At 41.8% G+C, this 17,461-nt stretch overlaps 1 protein-coding gene across 1 annotated transcript in view; it reads left to right on the top strand.

Moving 5' to 3' along the window:
* The window catches only part of LOC124723190 (phosphate carrier protein, mitochondrial-like), a 42,702-nt gene extending 26,611 nt beyond the window's left edge, over positions 1–16,091 (top strand). The window contains exons 6-7 of the mRNA XM_047248380.1: positions 2,690–2,877; positions 15,545–16,091. Coding sequence (XP_047104336.1) covers positions 2,690–2,877; positions 15,545–15,717 — 361 coding nt within the window. The 3' untranslated portion in view covers positions 15,718–16,091. The remainder of the gene's footprint in view (positions 1–2,689; positions 2,878–15,544) is intronic.
* The last annotated feature ends 1,370 nt before the right edge of the window (positions 16,092–17,461 follow it).

Here is a 17,461-nt window from a genome sequence, read left to right on the forward strand (position 1 = left end):
TAGTCTTCAACTTCACATGAATCATGTTGAACAGTTTTTCCCTTTGTTCAAAAATCTTTGACATGAAACCCACGTTTCTTAAAGACATTTCATTTTGGCATCATACTTTACTTTTTGAGGGATTTACCAATCCATTCGCCACTTTTACTGGGAAAAACATTAGCACTGAGACATACAGCGTGTGTTTATATGATGAAAGGATATACCGTTTGACAGTGCTACCAATACAAATGTGTAATTAAACCTTTACAACATAGCAATCCACTGCCTTCTGCATAAAAAAATTGCTGATTCTTACTAGATCTTGAAACAACGCATGTAAAAATTTTAACATTTTCAACCAGTGTAGATTATATTAAAAAAAGTACTTCCCATGTGAGTTTGTTATTTGTACATTATTTTATTCAGAAAATTGCAAATTTTATGAGATAAAAACCTGAAAATGTGAAAACTATTTCTGTTCTAACTCCCCCTAAGCTATTAAACAATGTAAAAATGTTGAGCTCAGCAACCAAAGCTTTCTCTGTGAACTTAATATGACAGTCTATTCTTTGAACGATGAATTCTGGAGAAACCTGTTATTATAGTTTAGAAAATAGTCTCTCTCTCTCTCTCTCTCTCTCTCTCTCTCTCTCTCTCTCTCTCTCTCTCTTGCAATGATTCTATTACATAAACTCTTAAGCTCTTAAATTTTTCTCACAGAAAAACTTCACTGTTTAATAACATTGTCTTAACTGAAGTACAGTGGGAAGCACTTGAAATTTTCAGCAGCAGAAGGCAGCAGAAATACTGCTTCATGTGTTCAATACAGACTTTAAATTTTTTAAACTGTCTGGTCTATCTACAAGTTTTGTGGTTAATTTGCTCAGTTACAGAGCACAAATTGCAACATAAACCCTTGGCTGCCTTACATGCAGCTGCACATAATCAATGCCTTACACTGATAACAGGCATATGGACACCTACCACCTGGTAATGATGGTTACACATCGAAATTAGTAGTTGATAAAATAACTTCGTAACTGATGCGTTTTTTTCCCCCCATTCTAATTAAGGAACAGCCCTGAAAACATAATCAATGGCTGTAACTTAATGTTAAGGCATGAAATGTTGTACCTTCATGGTGCATAGAATTTACTCACTGACAAAGTGAAGCACCCAAAAGACTAACTTTGTAAATATACTCCCCTTTGATAGGTGTGTAAATATTAGCAATTATTTGCAACAGAATGGCCACCTGAGTGCATTAATGTTTGGTGTTGATACCAGGCCTGTTAAGCATCTGACAGAAAGGGGACCTCATTGTGGGTCTCCATTTGGCTGGCTAGTTGAGTTGTGCCCCTTCACAAAGGTGCCTGCTATCCAAGAAAAAGTAATGAATGCCCTTCAACATTTTGTCAGCTCACATGATCACTCTAGAAGCACCTGGGCTAGGAAATCACCATCCCATGCATAGGCTGCCATCAGCAACACAAATGGCAGTGGAGTGGTACCAAGACCAGGAAGCATAGACTGCTATTTGTGTTGCATTGTGCTTAGTGATAAATTGTGGTTCTGCAGTTCCCGGATGACTCATCAGTGAGTATGGTTGCCACCAGGGGAAAGGTCCCATTCTTCCAATGTACTGTAGGTGTAACTTGTGGTGTCACTGTAGGAAGCCTGCAGCAGTATAACTTCATATCACTGCTGGTAGTGATTGACAACATTGTGATGGAACAGAATGTCGAGGAAATTGTGTTGTGTAGTCTTTTGTGACAGTATCATGTTACCCGTTTTCAACACAGCAATACTCATCCACAATTGGCATATGCCTCCATGAAGTGTCTGCATGATGATGTACTCTTGTGGCCAGCAAGATCACTGTATTCATCCCCAAAAGACTGTATGAGGCCAGCTCAGATACCACTGTCTGCCAGGTACAGCCTGCCTAAGGAGAGATAAAACAACTTGGATACCCTTCCCAACTGAATCAGTGCATGCAGGCAGTGAAAGGTGACATGTGGGCTCATACTCTAAAGTTCTTTGTAAATTTTACTTATTTGTATCACTGAAATATCATGATTTCCAAACCTGTAAAGCTTCATTTTGATTCCTCCTCCTCCTCCTCCTCCTCCTCCTCCTCTTGTGTGTGATTCACTTTTTTTCAGGTAGTGTATTTGCAGTAATGAGGGGTTCCTGTATGTTTTTGTTATAACAAAAACAACTTTGCACAGTGCAGTTGCATGTTGGGTCTAAATAAGTGCCTTCTGTACTTCTCATCAAGCTGATCACTTAATTTGAATTGTCCCTAACTTCCTTTTTATCTTAGAGTTGTTACCCTTTCATTAACACCACTGCTATGTATTTTAACCTGAGTAATGAAGTAGTACTGGCACATGCATATTCGTTGACGTTACTTAAAATATCCTCTCCGCTTACAGCAGTTGTCAGTCAAAAACTTAGTACTAGACAATACTAAGCATCACTATTATTTTATTTTAGCTTTGTACCCATACATTGTAAGTATAACTATTAATTGTGTGAGGCAGCTTACTTATTATTCATTCAGATGCAGAAGTGTGTCTAAAAGTATGGCTATGGACTAAAAATTAATGCCATCATGTAAATTTAAGGATGTGGAAAATGAGAATGCTAAATTCATGGCATTTTTAAAAGTTCTAACATTGTGTAATATGTTTGTTTTCAACAGATTTGTAGTACCAAAGCCAAGATCAGAGTGTACGAAAGGAGAGCAGTTAGTTGTAACATTTGCTGCAGGATACATAGCTGGAGTTTTCTGCGCAATAGTATCCCATCCAGCTGACACTGTAGTTTCGAAGCTTAATCAAGAAAAGGGATCCACTGCCATTGAAGCAGCCAAGAAACTAGGCTTTGCTGGTATGTAATGTGCTATTGTTAGTTGAAATGTTTGAATTTCTAGTGTTAAAAGAACATTGATGAATGTATTGATATAAGAAATAGCTGATAGTATTAACAAATTTATCAAATAACAGCATGTTGGTTTAGTATGTGTTCGTGTAATGGAATGTTATTACTGTTATAGACATTGATTCTCCACACAGCAGTTGTGAGGTTCACTTGCTCTTTGGGAACTTTCTTAAAATTAAATACGTAGTGTTTCAGGTTTTTCTGTACAAAACATTCAGTGGCACAGATAGTCCATATATGATTAACAACTTAGCATGTAAAGAAAATGGAGAAAAATATTGAGTCAAGTGAAACAGTAGACACATCATTTTTATATGCTTCAATGATATTAGATATGTACCATATCCCGCCTTCAGTGGCCTGAGCATGTGCCTATATAGTTATAGGCAGTTTTGTCCAAACTTCGGGGAGGCAATCTTGTTGCAAAAATTATGAACGATTAGCTCGTGAGACTTGTGGACCTGCATTGCACCCAGTGTTGACATGCAGTGATTTGATAGCAACTAATGCCATAGGCTTGATAAGCTTAGGGACTCCACCAGTTGAAGGAAACAGTGTGCAGAATTAACACACACCTTAGTATCTCAGCACAGTAAGTTTATAAATCATTTTCAACCTCTGGTATAATGCTCAGTTGCAGATGTTTCTCAGACAGGATTGTTTGTAGTAAAATGCTGTGCAGGGCAATTGGAACACATTGCCTTATTGGACAACTTTATCTGAAAAAACTGTGTACCTCAGGATTCAGTCCTGAGTGTCATCATCTTTGCTATCACCATCAACCCTGTAATGGCCTGTCTCCCACCGAGCATCTCCGCCTCCCTTTCCATTGATGATTTTGTCTTCTATTGCAGTTCTCCGTGGACTTGGCATTGAGTAATGTCTTCAGCAAAGTCTAGACTGTCCACACTCATGGAGCATTGACAATGGCTTTAGTTTTTCCACTGACAAAACCATTTATATGAATTTCTGGTGGCACAATTGGTTTCTTCCACTGTCTTTACATCTTGGGCCTGTTGCTTTTCCGTTCGTTGAAACCACAAAATTCCTGGGGCTCATGCTTGATCGAAAACTTTCTTGATCTTCCCACCTGTCTTTCCTGGCAGCCCACTGTATGTGGTCGTGTGTGTCCTCAGTGGTACTTCCTGGGGAGCAGATCGAACCACCCTCCTCAGTTCGTACCAGTTTCTTGTCTGTTCAAAACTAAACTGTTTTGTTTATGCATCTGCATGTCCATCCCTCTTACTGTCTCCATACTATCTACCATCATGGCATCTGTTTGGCCACTGGCACCTTTTATACTTGCCCAGTTGAGTCTGTATGCAGATGATGTCGAAATACCGCTGTCATGCTGCCGTGACTTTCTCCATTTGTCTGCCATGCGTGGGCACCCATCCTGTGCTGCCTCCTTCGATGCGACCTTTGGTTGCTAGTATGGAGTACGTCCTCTACTGTTACCACTGGTTGTCCCTTCATGGAACAAGCTCCAGGTTATTAGGCCTCTCCCAGCAGTTGTACGACCTCCTCTTGGTCCTCTCGCTGAGAGATCATTTTAGCTGTGTTGTGTATTTAGCATTTGTCTTTTTAGCTATCGCCACTTAAGTGGTGCTCATTGCCCTCAACATTTCATGGTCTGCCATTTCCTGGCGGAATGCCTTTTTTTAACCACGTATGTCCTCATTTGTGTTTGCTAAAATGGCCGATAATTCATACGGCAAACGACGCGCAGGCTGTCAACCGTATTTCACTTTTTATCCATCATGGCAAAGGACATTTAATTTTCTAGTTCATGACCTGTGGTGTATTTTATAGACCTTTCTCCACATCCTTGTTGCATCTGCCTTCTCTTCGGTCGATTGGGATTAACATGTAGTTGTTTTCAACTCCTCTTTGTCTTCATGTTCCACAATTCTGACATGGTTGTGTATGACCCTAGTTTTTTTGTACCCTAAAACAAATGGAATAGCCATGATTGGACTACCATATCCAGCTTTCTTAGGGGCTGCACACTACTCCAGTGGTATATCCCCATACTCTGGTCCTAGGACCTCCTTCTGTTTTTGTCCCATTAGTAAGCCCGATTGTCACCTGAAAAGTATTGTGATTCTTTATACTGTTGCTCCCCATTTCTGTGGTTACGTAGAATGGTTTATTGAAGGCAGCTGAAAGTTAGTGTACAGCAGGCTGACATTTCCGCTACCATTTCTGTGTTTGCCACATTCATTATATTGTGGGATTATCTAAATTGTAGATTTCCAGTTCTCCAGTTCTTTACGTGTATGCCCGTGTTGCTGCTTCTGTTGTAACCCAAAAGTGTAATGGGGGGCATGTCGAGCATGGTCCTCATTCAGCACTGGGAGTGCATCTAATTCCACACATTATGGCAAGGCAGACCAGTCTCTGCACTTGCTTCAGCTTCTTAGCAGTCACCTTTATTTCTGCTTAATTATACCATACTGCAGTCCCGTAAATTATCATGGGGCTTAATACAGAGGTGTAAATCCAGTGTGTGCTCTTAGGACTAAGGCCCCAGTTTTGGCACAGGCTGTTGTAGTGCACATGAGTATCTTTCCCCCTGGAACACACATTCCTTATGTGAGGGGCTTGTCAGCTTAGAATAAAGACTTGCTGGTAGACTTCACTACCCACTCTACCTGTAGAATTTTGCTGAAGAGCATATTCTGCATGTGCTTCCTCATAACTGTTACTAAGTGTTTTGTTTGGACTTAACCTTAAACTCTTGTGCTATTGTTGTAGCAGTACTTGAAAATTTGCCAAGCATTCCTATGACTAAATAGTCAGTATATCCTGAGCAAAATTAATATTTATCACTTACTGCCTTTGAGGTCATTCACCACTAGGTTCCACAGAATCAGGGACAAGAACTTGCCTCACACACAGCCTCTGTTTATCACCATTTTCACATCCATTGTGAGAGCTTCTACCTTTCAACAACTCGGCATTATCTTAATTCAACTACTTAAATATTGGTCTTGATGCCATGCATTTACACAGCTTTAACTGTGAATTTGAGAGTCGTGTTGTTGAAAGCCCCATCAGTATCCAGGAAGATGGAAAATGTTGTTTACTGGAAGTGTAGTAGTAATTTTTCTGCCTTCAGTTACCAGCAGATAATTAGAACAGCATGACATTACTTTTACATTATCAATTCAATTGCGGGCATATGTATAATTTGTCCATTTTTGGCACATTATTTTTCTGTTCACTTACTCCCAGCATTCCATATTTGTCACTTTTGCCTTATTAACATGTACACACCTACACATTTGTTTTCAGTTAATAACTTCACTTGCAATTTTTATATTTCTGCGAATTATACATCACAAAACAGTTAACATGATTAGGGTCTCATGTACCTTTTCTGTAATGCAGTTGGGTCCACATAGCACCTCCCAGCTGTTGATGCTGCATACAAAAATTTCATCTTTCCAGGGGATATAGCAGCAAAGCATTTCAGTTTTTTGTGGTACGGTAGTGTCTAGATTATCTGACCTAAACCAGCCACGGGAAGGTTGGATAACACAGAAAATAATACAAAAAAACACAAAAATTAAAGTAGGCCAAATGAGTTAAACATTTAATACAATACAAATCAAATTAGACTGAATAGGTATTTACTGTGTGAAGAAGTTAGCAGTTGTCTTTAGTTTACCAGCTGTTTGCCGTTTTTTGCTACAAAATCACATAGTCTCTTAAGAAGTAAAACCTTGGTAAATGATGTTTCCTCCAGTTGCTCTACATGTTTTAAAGCAGTTTTGAAGGCTTTGTGTCCTTTGTTGTGAGAAATCTTGGGTGCACTTTCCTCCACTACATCTGCTTCTTAGTCTTCTTTTTCATTTACCATGTTGACTATTTCTTCATCTGTCACTTCAAAGTCATCATCTTGGACAATCCATTCGTCATCTTCTGTGGCATCAGCACATTCCGGAACTTTTTGTAACAATGAAAGCAGGGTAGTATTTTCTGGTTCGGTCTGCTGCTGTCGATTTTCATTATCTGGAGAATTTTCTTAATTTTCCTGTAGCGAAATTTTCCAAGATTTTGCAGTTGTATTTGCTCCAACACACTCCCAAGATTGGGCCATGTCATAAGCTACGTCTTTCAAATTAATACGTTGCAACTGCTCTAGCATGTCCTAGCATGTCTTCTCCCTTGTCCATAGCATTAATTAAAGAGGAAAGCAAGTTCCTGCAGTAGTTTCTCTTCAGTGTCTCTAAGGTCCCTTCGTCCATAGACTGAAATAAGGATGTGACATTTGGAGGCGAAAACATGGCCTTTGTCTTGATCATAAAGTTCATCTTCATTACAATAAGTAGCATTGTCCAGAAGCAACAGTGTTTTGCGGGGCAAGTTGTTGGCTTTCAAAAACTTTCCAGTTTGTGGCACGAACTCATTAAAAAAAACATTCTTTATAAATGTCTGAGCTCATCCAAGCATTTTTTGGTTGTAATATTTCACCGGTAAAGAATTTTTGATACATTTTAAATGCTCTGTTTTTTGGCTTACCTATCATACTTTCATTTTCAAATTTGCTGTGGTGTTACTGGATGCAAGAATTGTCACACTCTTTGCTACATTTGTAGACTGGCACTGCCTTTTCAGGCTTTGACACTACCGTTTTTTCAGGTAACATTTAGTAATTGACCAGTCTAGACACAGTTAAAAATTTGATCACCTGTTAAGTTTTCCTTTTCTGATACCTTGTGAACTTTATTCCTAAACAAGGGAACAGCTTCAAAATTTACTGAAAGATTTTCACCACAGACATTAAGTTGCCGAATTTCGTATCTTTTCTTCCATCTATCAAGTCAGCCTACACTAGCTGAGAAATCACGTTCACCTTCATTTAGTTTGTTACGAAACTTTAAGGCTTTTTCCTGCAAAATAGGTCCCGACATCGGTGATTCATCTCTGTTGAATAAACCATAGGAACAAAGCTTCACTTTTTCATAATCACATTTTTTCATGGTTTTCCGATCTTCCAAAACAGCCGAGGATGCTCGCTGAGAACACCACTTCTTAATTTCATTGCGGTTCCTTTTCCAGTCTCAGACTTGTTTTCCTGACGTTATAATCTTGCACCACCTTTAATAAAGTTTTACCATTGTCTATTCTTTTTAAAGCTTTGTTTTTCTTCCATTGAAACAACCACCTTTTTCTATTTTGAAGCCATCACCACAAATTTTTACAATAAACAAAGTGCAACACGTCCACTCAACTACAGATCTAAGTTAGCAGTGAGGAGTAGCAGATGGCGTCAATGAACTGAGTATCAACAAACAACACATTAGTCACTGACCTGTCGTCAGCTGGCGCAGTGAAAGGGTCGGCCACTCGAAGGTCGGCCACTCGAAGGTCGGCCACTCGAAGGTCGGCCACTCGAAGGTCGGCCACTCGAAGGTCGGCCACTCGAAGGTCGGCCACTCGAAGGTCGGCCACTCGAAGGTCGGCCACTCGAAGGTCGGCCACTCGAAGGTCGGCCACTCGAAGGTCGGCCACTCGAAGGTCGGCCACTCGAAGGTCGGCCACTCGAAGGTCGGCCACTCGAAGGTCGGCCACTCGAAGGTCGGCCACTCGAAGGTCGGCCACTCGAAGGTCGGCCACTCGAAGGTCGGCCACTCGAAGGTCGGCCACTCGAAGGTCGGCCACTCGAAGGTCGGCCACTCGAAGGTCGGCCACTCGAAGGTCGGCCACTCGAAGGTCGGCCACTCGAAGGTCGGCCACTCGAAGGTCGGCCACTCGAAGGTCGGCCACTCGAAGGTCGGCCACTCGAAGGTCGGCCACTCGAAGGTCGGCCACTCGAAGGTCGGCCACTCGAAGGTCGGCCACTCGAAGGTCGGCCACTCGAAGGTCGGCCACTCGAAGGTCGGCCACTCGAAGGTCGGCCACTCGAAGGTCGGCCACTCGAAGGTCGGCCACTCGAAGGTCGGCCACTCGAAGGTCGGCCACTCGAAGGTCGGCCACTCGAAGGTCGGCCACTCGAAGGTCGGCCACTCGAAGGTCGGCCACTCGAAGGTCGGCCACTCGAAGGTCGGCCACTCGAAGGTCGGCCACTCGAAGGTCGGCCACTCGAAGGTCGGCCACTCGAAGGTCGGCCACTCGAAGGTCGGCCACTCGAAGGTCGGCCACTCGAAGGTCGGCCACTCGAAGGTCGGCCACTCGAAGGTCGGCCACTCGAAGGTCGGCCACTCGAAGGTCGGCCACTCGAAGGTCGGCCACTCGAAGGTCGGCCACTCGAAGGTCGGCCACTCGAAGGTCGGCCACTCGAAGGTCGGCCACTCGAAGGTCGGCCACTCGAAGGTCGGCCACTCGAAGGTCGGCCACTCGAAGGTCGGCCACTCGAAGGTCGGCCACTCGAAGGTCGGCCACTCGAAGGTCGGCCACTCGAAGGTCGGCCACTCGAAGGTCGGCCACTCGAAGGTCGGCCACTCGAAGGTCGGCCACTCGAAGGTCGGCCACTCGAAGGTCGGCCACTCGAAGGTCGGCCACTCGAAGGTCGGCCACTCGAAGGTCGGCCACTCGAAGGTCGGCCACTCGAAGGTCGGCCACTCGAAGGTCGGCCACTCGAAGGTCGGCCACTCGAAGGTCGGCCACTCGAAGGTCGGCCACTCGAAGGTCGGCCACTCGAAGGTCGGCCACTCGAAGGTCGGCCACTCGAAGGTCGGCCACTCGAAGGTCGGCCACTCGAAGGTCGGCCACTCGAAGGTCGGCCACTCGAAGGTCGGCCACTCGAAGGTCGGCCACTCGAAGGTCGGCCACTCGAAGGTCGGCCACTCGAAGGTCGGCCACTCGAAGGTCGGCCACTCGAAGGTCGGCCACTCGAAGGTCGGCCACTCGAAGGTCGGCCACTCGAAGGTCGGCCACTCGAAGGTCGGCCACTCGAAGGTCGGCCACTCGAAGGTCGGCCACTCGAAGGTCGGCCACTCGAAGGTCGGCCACTCGAAGGTCGGCCACTCGAAGGTCGGCCACTCGAAGGTCGGCCACTCGAAGGTCGGCCACTCGAAGGTCGGCCACTCGAAGGTCGGCCACTCGAAGGTCGGCCACTCGAAGGTCGGCCACTCGAAGGTCGGCCACTCGAAGGTCGGCCACTCGAAGGTCGGCCACTCGAAGGTCGGCCACTCGAAGGTCGGCCACTCGAAGGTCGGCCACTCGAAGGTCGGCCACTCGAAGGTCGGCCACTCGAAGGTCGGCCACTCGAAGGTCCTACTGTACGATGATGCCCTCTTCTTGGATTCTCAGTTTGAACTTTGCTGAAAACCTTCAGTTTTTCGTTTATAGATTGTGTGTACACCAGCTGATTAGTCCTCTTGGCATTTACAGTATAAAAGTTCACTGCAGACACTTCCAGCAATTAGAAAAATACGTTTTTTATTTTCCAGTGATATTTAGACAAAAATTACAGCTGGCAGTGTAATGAGTCTGTCAACAGCACCCTGTTGCAGTTACTGTTACTCAAGACTTAAATAACAATTGTGCTTTTTCTGCTGCACCTTCATGCATTGGGGCATGTGCCCAGCATCAGCACTTATCATGCCAGGTTAATATTCCATCTTCAAAGAAAGCACAAGCACTAATGAGCCAAAACATAAAAATCTACTTAATAGTATGTTGGTCCACCTGTTGGAGTGCAATAGGTGAAATTCTGTGTCAAGTATTCAATAAGACCTTGGTGGATTTTTGGAGGTATGTCGCACTAGACTTTTACACAGGACATTTTAATTCCCATTACTGGCTGGTGGATTGTGTATGCAGAGCTGGTGCCTGATAGTGCCCCATATTTGTGGCATTGGATCAGACTAATTTGAATTTGGTGGCCAACCCATCATTTTATGATCATGCTCGTCAAATGACTGCAGCAAGATTCTGGACTTGTCACACAGTGATTCTGCTGGAAGGTGTCATCGCTGCCAGGGAAGACGAAGTATGAAGGGATGCAGGTGTTCCTGCAATGATGTTCATAGTCCACAGCTGTCTTGGTGCTTCAGATTAGTGCCACACATCCTATGGCAGCACATTTGAATGAATCCCAAACCATAATCATGTCCTATTGACATGTGTCCATGGCACATTTTGTTTCAAGCAGATGTTTGCAGAGTGCTGTTTTGCATGATTTGCCTGGTTGGTATGCATGGTGATTTTCATGTAGAGGCACCTTAGTTAACCTTCGTTACGTAACATGCACACTGACCAGTTTTTCTAATGTGTTTAGAAGTGAGAACAACAGACTGCATGGTCTCACGTCCTTAGCCTTTGTGAGATTATTTCTTGCTGGCTTCAGAGTGAAAACAACCTCCACTGTCCTCAAAGCATTAGGAATCACTCCTGTGGGTAAACTGACACTAAGCAGTCTGTAAGAGAGCCTCATAAATCCCTTACCCGCTTCTTGCAGCAGGGCAAGATAAGTATAATCATGACAAGATGATTTGAATTGAAAGGTTGAGATTTCCCACCACCCTTTGGAGTAAATATTATGTCAATTACTTCTTCCCTTCTACTATTCCTGAAGGTTGGTTCCTTGCCCATATTAAAGATGTCTAGGTTACTCCCTAGTCATTATTAAAGCAGGTACTCATCAGTTGTGTGCCACATCATTGAAATTGGTGCCACAGCTAACCATCTGTTATTTAAGCTCCTGGGGTCAAGCAGCAGTCTTAGTAAAATTAATTTAAATTTTTGACGCAAGTGCATTCCTCCTGGAAAAAACTTACTAAAAGTTTCTTCAAGGTCCAATACACCCCCTTTATTCAGGTTTCTTGGATGAAGCCAAATTCCGTCTCCTGTCCAGCCAGATGTTGACTCTCAGGTGGTGGTTGCCACTTACTGTGCTACAGGTTTATGTTCAACACTTCCAGCTACCAACTTTATCATTGTCACCTTTTGTCTTTGATCACACTGACAGTCTCCTTTGAACCTTAAATATAGTTTTAGGTTTTGATCTTGCATTGCCTGTAGGACTTCTCTCACACTTCCACCACAAGGATTTGGTCATCCGTTCTGACCTCAGTCAATGATCCTAAAGTCCTCTATGGAGACTTCCTCTAACAGGGTCTGAGGGGGGAGGGGAAACATCTGTAAGCAATTTTGGTACCTAGATTGATATTTTTTTGGTCTTGGATTATTTTAATACTTTCGTGACAAGCCACTTCACTTTGTCCCACAGGTGATATGTTGCTCACTATCAGCCATCTCCTTTAGCCAATCCACTGTCCCCATCCCTTCAAAGATAAGAGTGCCTTTATCCAGGCAGACCCTCCTGAATGTTGGCCTTTGCTTGCATCCTCCCTTTTTTCAGAGGGTATTTGGACTAGAACATCCTGATATGAGATTACCATAAGAAGATAGGCCTGTTGGAAAACTGCCATCTTAAAAACACACTTGTACTATAGATCTGATACCATGTTTCCCACCTCAGCTTCTTCTGGGCCTTCTCCTATGATTGAAGACGAACAGAATCCTCCCTTGTTCTCTTGCTACCTGTGCTAGTAGTAGTTGTTTCTCTTGCTTTGAATGTGGTCTTTTCTTTGGGTCTTACACTGATGACCTTGTGCATCTAAAAGTTTAACCACCATTTTGCACATGACATAATTTTCACCACTTTCCTGTTGGTGGCTTCAGTTGGCATACTCGTATTGTATATCACCTTAAAAGTAGGAAAAACACTCGTAGCTTTTCCATCTGCATGGCAGTATTGATCATACATATTTTCTGGAGTTTAAAGTAAGTTTAAAATTCTGCAATTCCAGACTTTCCCAAAAAAAGTAAAATTACATTTATCAGGAATTACTGCAGACTAAACAAATTCTAGTTCTGGTATCTAACAAAGCATTGAATTGAGATTCTTCTTCAAAGCCCATTTCACCAACTAGCAGGAATAACAATAAGTGCCATAACCACAGCTAGTGACCTCAAGAATCCATCGCTTACTCACAGGTACCAAGCCAGAAAACACTTTCTTAGGTAACTTCTGTGTATTTAAAGTGGCAAAAACATTACAGCAAGTTTTGATGTGACAAATTTGACCATTGCGTTGTGTATGTGAAACAGAATAAAATCGTCAGGATTTCTCAGAATGCTTTAGTTCATACCCATACAAACATAAACCACATCAAAAGTGTGATCTGTATTGTTCAGCTAATTACATGGTTTGACAAGGGGAGAACTCCAGTGTGTGCCAGTGAGACTACTAGAAGCCTTACATGCGTGGTAACAAATGACTGCTGTTGCGTACAGAATAAAACAAAACTGAGAAAAGGTGATAGATGTTTGAGCCTCCACATTATGACCACTGCCAACTAATGGTTTTGAATGCTGCGTAGTGGTGGTGTTGGCACATAATATGGTAAAGAAAGTATATAAGCGGAGCAGAGACAAATGGGAAATCATTCTAGTAATGATATAGGCCACAAATGCGAAAATCCAGTAAAATTACATGTTGTCAAAGGGCAGATTATTGCCTAACACTTGAGAATGAGCAAATTGAAAATGGTTGTCTGCTACCATGCTGCAATTGTTAGCATTTGTGGAAAGTGGTTGAAAGATGGTGAAACTGTAAGGAGGTGAACAGTGTTGGAGCACCCATACTTCTTCTCAGAATGTGGAGGTCAGAGGCTTATCTGCTCTTTAAAGTAAGATAGACTGCAGTCTGCAGCAGGTCTGATAACAAAATAGTGCTTGTACAGGCCCAAGTATTTTGAAGCACTGAGTTCAGCACAAGATGTTGAACATGCTGTTCAGCAGCAGATGAAATCTGCATTGACAAGATGGCCATCTTTGATTGCATGGGCTGCAGAATTGGAGATAAGGCAGTGGATCAATGAAAATGTTCATTACATTATGGTAATGTCCAGGTATGCAGTCATCCAAGCGAACATCTGCTCAACTAGACGTTCTCAATGTGCGCACGTCACTAGGCTAGGATTATGCTGTGGGATACATTTACATGTGCTGCAATAGGATTTGTGGCACTAATCTAAGGCACGATGATAGCTGTGGACTATGAACACAATAGCAGGATCACCTGCATCCCTTCATACTTCTCACGTTGACCCATACTTTTCTCTTCCATACTTCCCACTTCTCCAGTGGTGGTATCTTCCAGCAGGATCACTGTGTGACAAGGCCAGAATCATTCTGCAGTTGTTTGAGGAGCACGATAGTAATATCACTTCGATGTTTTGGCCACCAAATCTGGGATGCTATAAGGCACCACCAGCTCTCCACCAGTCAGCAATGAGAATTAAATGTCCTGTGTGCAAACATGTAGTGCCACATACCACTGGAAATCTATCAAGGCCTTATCGAATCCCTGCATTGCAGAATTTCCACCTGTTGCAGTCCAAATGTGGACCAAGATGCTATTAAGTAGATAATGTTTTGGCTTGTTAGTGCTTGTGCTTTCTTTGAAGAAGATAGAATATTAACCTGGCATAAGTGCTAATGGTGGGCACATGCCACAGTGCATAGAGGTGCAGCAGAAAATGCACATTTGTTATGTAAGGCTTGAGTAACAGTAGCTGCAACATACAGTAAAATAATGGTTGCTGTTGACAATCATTACACTGACAGCTATAATTTTTGTTGAATATCACTGGAAAATCAAAATGGTATTTTTGATTGCTGGAAATGTGTGCAGTGAACTTTTATATTGTAAATGCCAAGAGGACAAATCAGCTGGTGTTGACACAGTTTATAAAGGAAAAAACTGAAGGTTCTCAGCAAAGTTCAAACTAAGAAGCAAAGGAATGCCTGTGTATCATCTATAGATAGTAAAGTACCACAAAAAACTGGGAAATGCTTTGCTGTATCCCCTGGAAAGATGAGTTTTTTGTGTACAGCATCAAAAGTTGGGAGGTGCTATGTGGACACAACTGTGTTACAGAAAATGTAAATATTTTGAACCTAATCATGTTAACTGTTTTGGGTGTATAATTTGCAGAAATATAAAAAAATTGAAAGTGAAGTTATTAATAGAAAACACAAGGACCACATTCTTGATGTATAGGAATACATTGACATTAAATCTTCAGATTTTAGGAGGGATTGGTTACCAGTCAATGGGCAATACTTGTTGCAATGTCTTGGCCTGCCTATGGTTGGACACTCATTGTGCAACCATGTTCCATATTCTAGATGGAATTTAATTTTCCGTGATGTTGGAAGAGTTAGCGTTATTAGATACATTGGTTTCTAAGAAAAGAACTTTGGTGTATGTGCACTAGCATGCATTATTCATTCGTAACAATGTACTATTCCATATTGACAGGGTAGAAAATTGAATAGTTAGGGGTACTATGAGACGGTAACAATAGTTAACACTAACAACAGTTCTGCATTTTATAAGCTTCCTCTAGTCATAAGGATTTAGTTTAGGGCACATATTGATGACACTGATAACCATACCAGAGAACTAAGTATGCAAAATCAAACATAATTTTCTTGGAGTACTATCTTTTATGTTCTAAAAAAACATAAAGCATCAGTTACTGTAGTGAGGGCTGGTAGCAGTAATGAACTGGAGTTCCTATTGGTAACAAATTTCCTGTTTGTAAATAAGTCTAACATTTTAAGTTTTAAAAATATGTAATGTTTTTTACAGGTTTGTGGAAAGGCTTGACACCAAGGATAATAATGATTGGTACCCTAACTGCTGCTCAGTGGTTTATTTATGACGCTGTGAAAGTATACCTCCGTCTTCCAAGGCCACCTCCTCCAGAGATGCCAGAGTCGCTGAAGAAGAAGTTGGCAGCCCAGGAAGTGAAAGCTGAATAGTCTTTGACGACCACTTCAGAGAGAATAGAATTTGCAGAATGTATTTAGTTTTATGTGTATACAGTGGAAACCAGACATCAGTAGGTTATTAATTGAACAAAATTCTTGTGTAGGAAATAAATTCAGTATTAGTTACTTTGTAAAACAATTTAATGCAATTATTTATAGTGAAATGAGCGCTGCAGATTTTTAAGGCTTGTACATTCCATTTTGGTCCGTTCAGAGATTTTATGCATTTTGGTATTGTTGTGCACTGTAGAAATTGTTAAATTTTTAAGAAGTAGGCGATTTCTTTAAGAATACTGTGATCCTGTATTGATACTGATCTGTTAAACATTGTTTTACATTATGGCAATAAATTTGTGGAACTGTCACATTTAGTTAATTTGTTGGATGGAATTCCCTTAAATTTGTCATATATGAAAAATATTACTTGTACTTGTTGAGTTTCACTCTGTGGAACGAAATGTGTGCTAAGTTTTTTATACTTTTTGGCCATATCTGAAGTTCTTGATGCTTGTTGCAATGTCGTATAATGCTGGAGCGCAGTTTGCATCGAGCCAAGAGATCAGTTACACTTAAAAATTAATGTAAAATTTGGGTGCAAAGGGTACAAGGATAGTAAGAATCTTCCATTAGAGGTGCCAATTAGTCATCGGGAAGTAGTTTGTAATGTTAATAGAAAACACTGACTGGTGGAGCTATTGCTTGCTTTGTGCATCTTCAGACATTTTAGTAGTAAAGTATTCATATAACAGAAAAAAAAAAAATTGTTATGAGGTCATCCGCCAGCAGTTATGAATAGGACATGATAGATTTAGAGGCTCGAATTTCTTGAGGCTTTCTCATAAAGCATAGCCATAAAACATTCTTTTCGTAATGTGGGACACAGGAAAAACAATTTTACTTGTCAGTGAGTAGACTGAAATGGAATTTTTACCCCACTATTCATGATAAATATCATACATGCAAATTAGTAACAATATTCCATTCTCGATTTCCCATTGTTTGACACAAGTTAATAAGATATCCTGGGAAGGCTATAGAAATGCAAACCTGCTAACTTTTACAATTTATTTGAAAAATTTATGGATTGTCAGCATTTTACGGTTTACAGATGAACAGTGTGATTTTACAACTTCGCAGACAAAAATTTGAAATGTTAACATTCAATAATCACCCACTTCCATACAATTGATTGTTTGCATGGGTCGAAGGCAAGTCTGATAGTTGCTAACTCTTTGATATGATAGGATACGATTAGTACTTTTAAACATGTGGTGGTTGTGTTGTCATTGGAATCGAATTTAAAGCCAGGATAACAGTTCTTCCATGTGAATCTCAAGTGTTTAAAGGCTCTGCTCCACAAATTCTTTGTTCTGCTCTGTTCGCTTGTAGTGACGTAACCCATGTTCTTCGACCACATATGGACAAACACATTTGTTCCATGTGGTGCGTCTGCATGTGTTTTACTGTGAGTATATTCTTCAGAAGATTGGTGTCCTGTTCATTTAATGGCTTAAGACTTTGACATGTTTCAGTGAAGTGTTTGACTGCCTTGAGTGTTAATGTTATAATTTTATGACGGTGATCCAGGTTCCTTTCGCTATTTCAGTGTGTACAAACATTTGTTGTCGGACATTTTCATATGTTGTATTCCTGTTGATGGATTCATGAATAAATCCAAGAAACAGTAGTTCCAGACATTTAAAGAATTATATTGTGTTGATTTTCCATGCATATG

The sequence above is a fragment of the Schistocerca piceifrons genome, chromosome X (genome assembly GCF_021461385.2).
Source record: "Schistocerca piceifrons isolate TAMUIC-IGC-003096 chromosome X, iqSchPice1.1, whole genome shotgun sequence".
In the NCBI taxonomy this organism is placed as follows: domain Eukaryota; kingdom Metazoa; phylum Arthropoda; class Insecta; order Orthoptera; family Acrididae; genus Schistocerca; species Schistocerca piceifrons.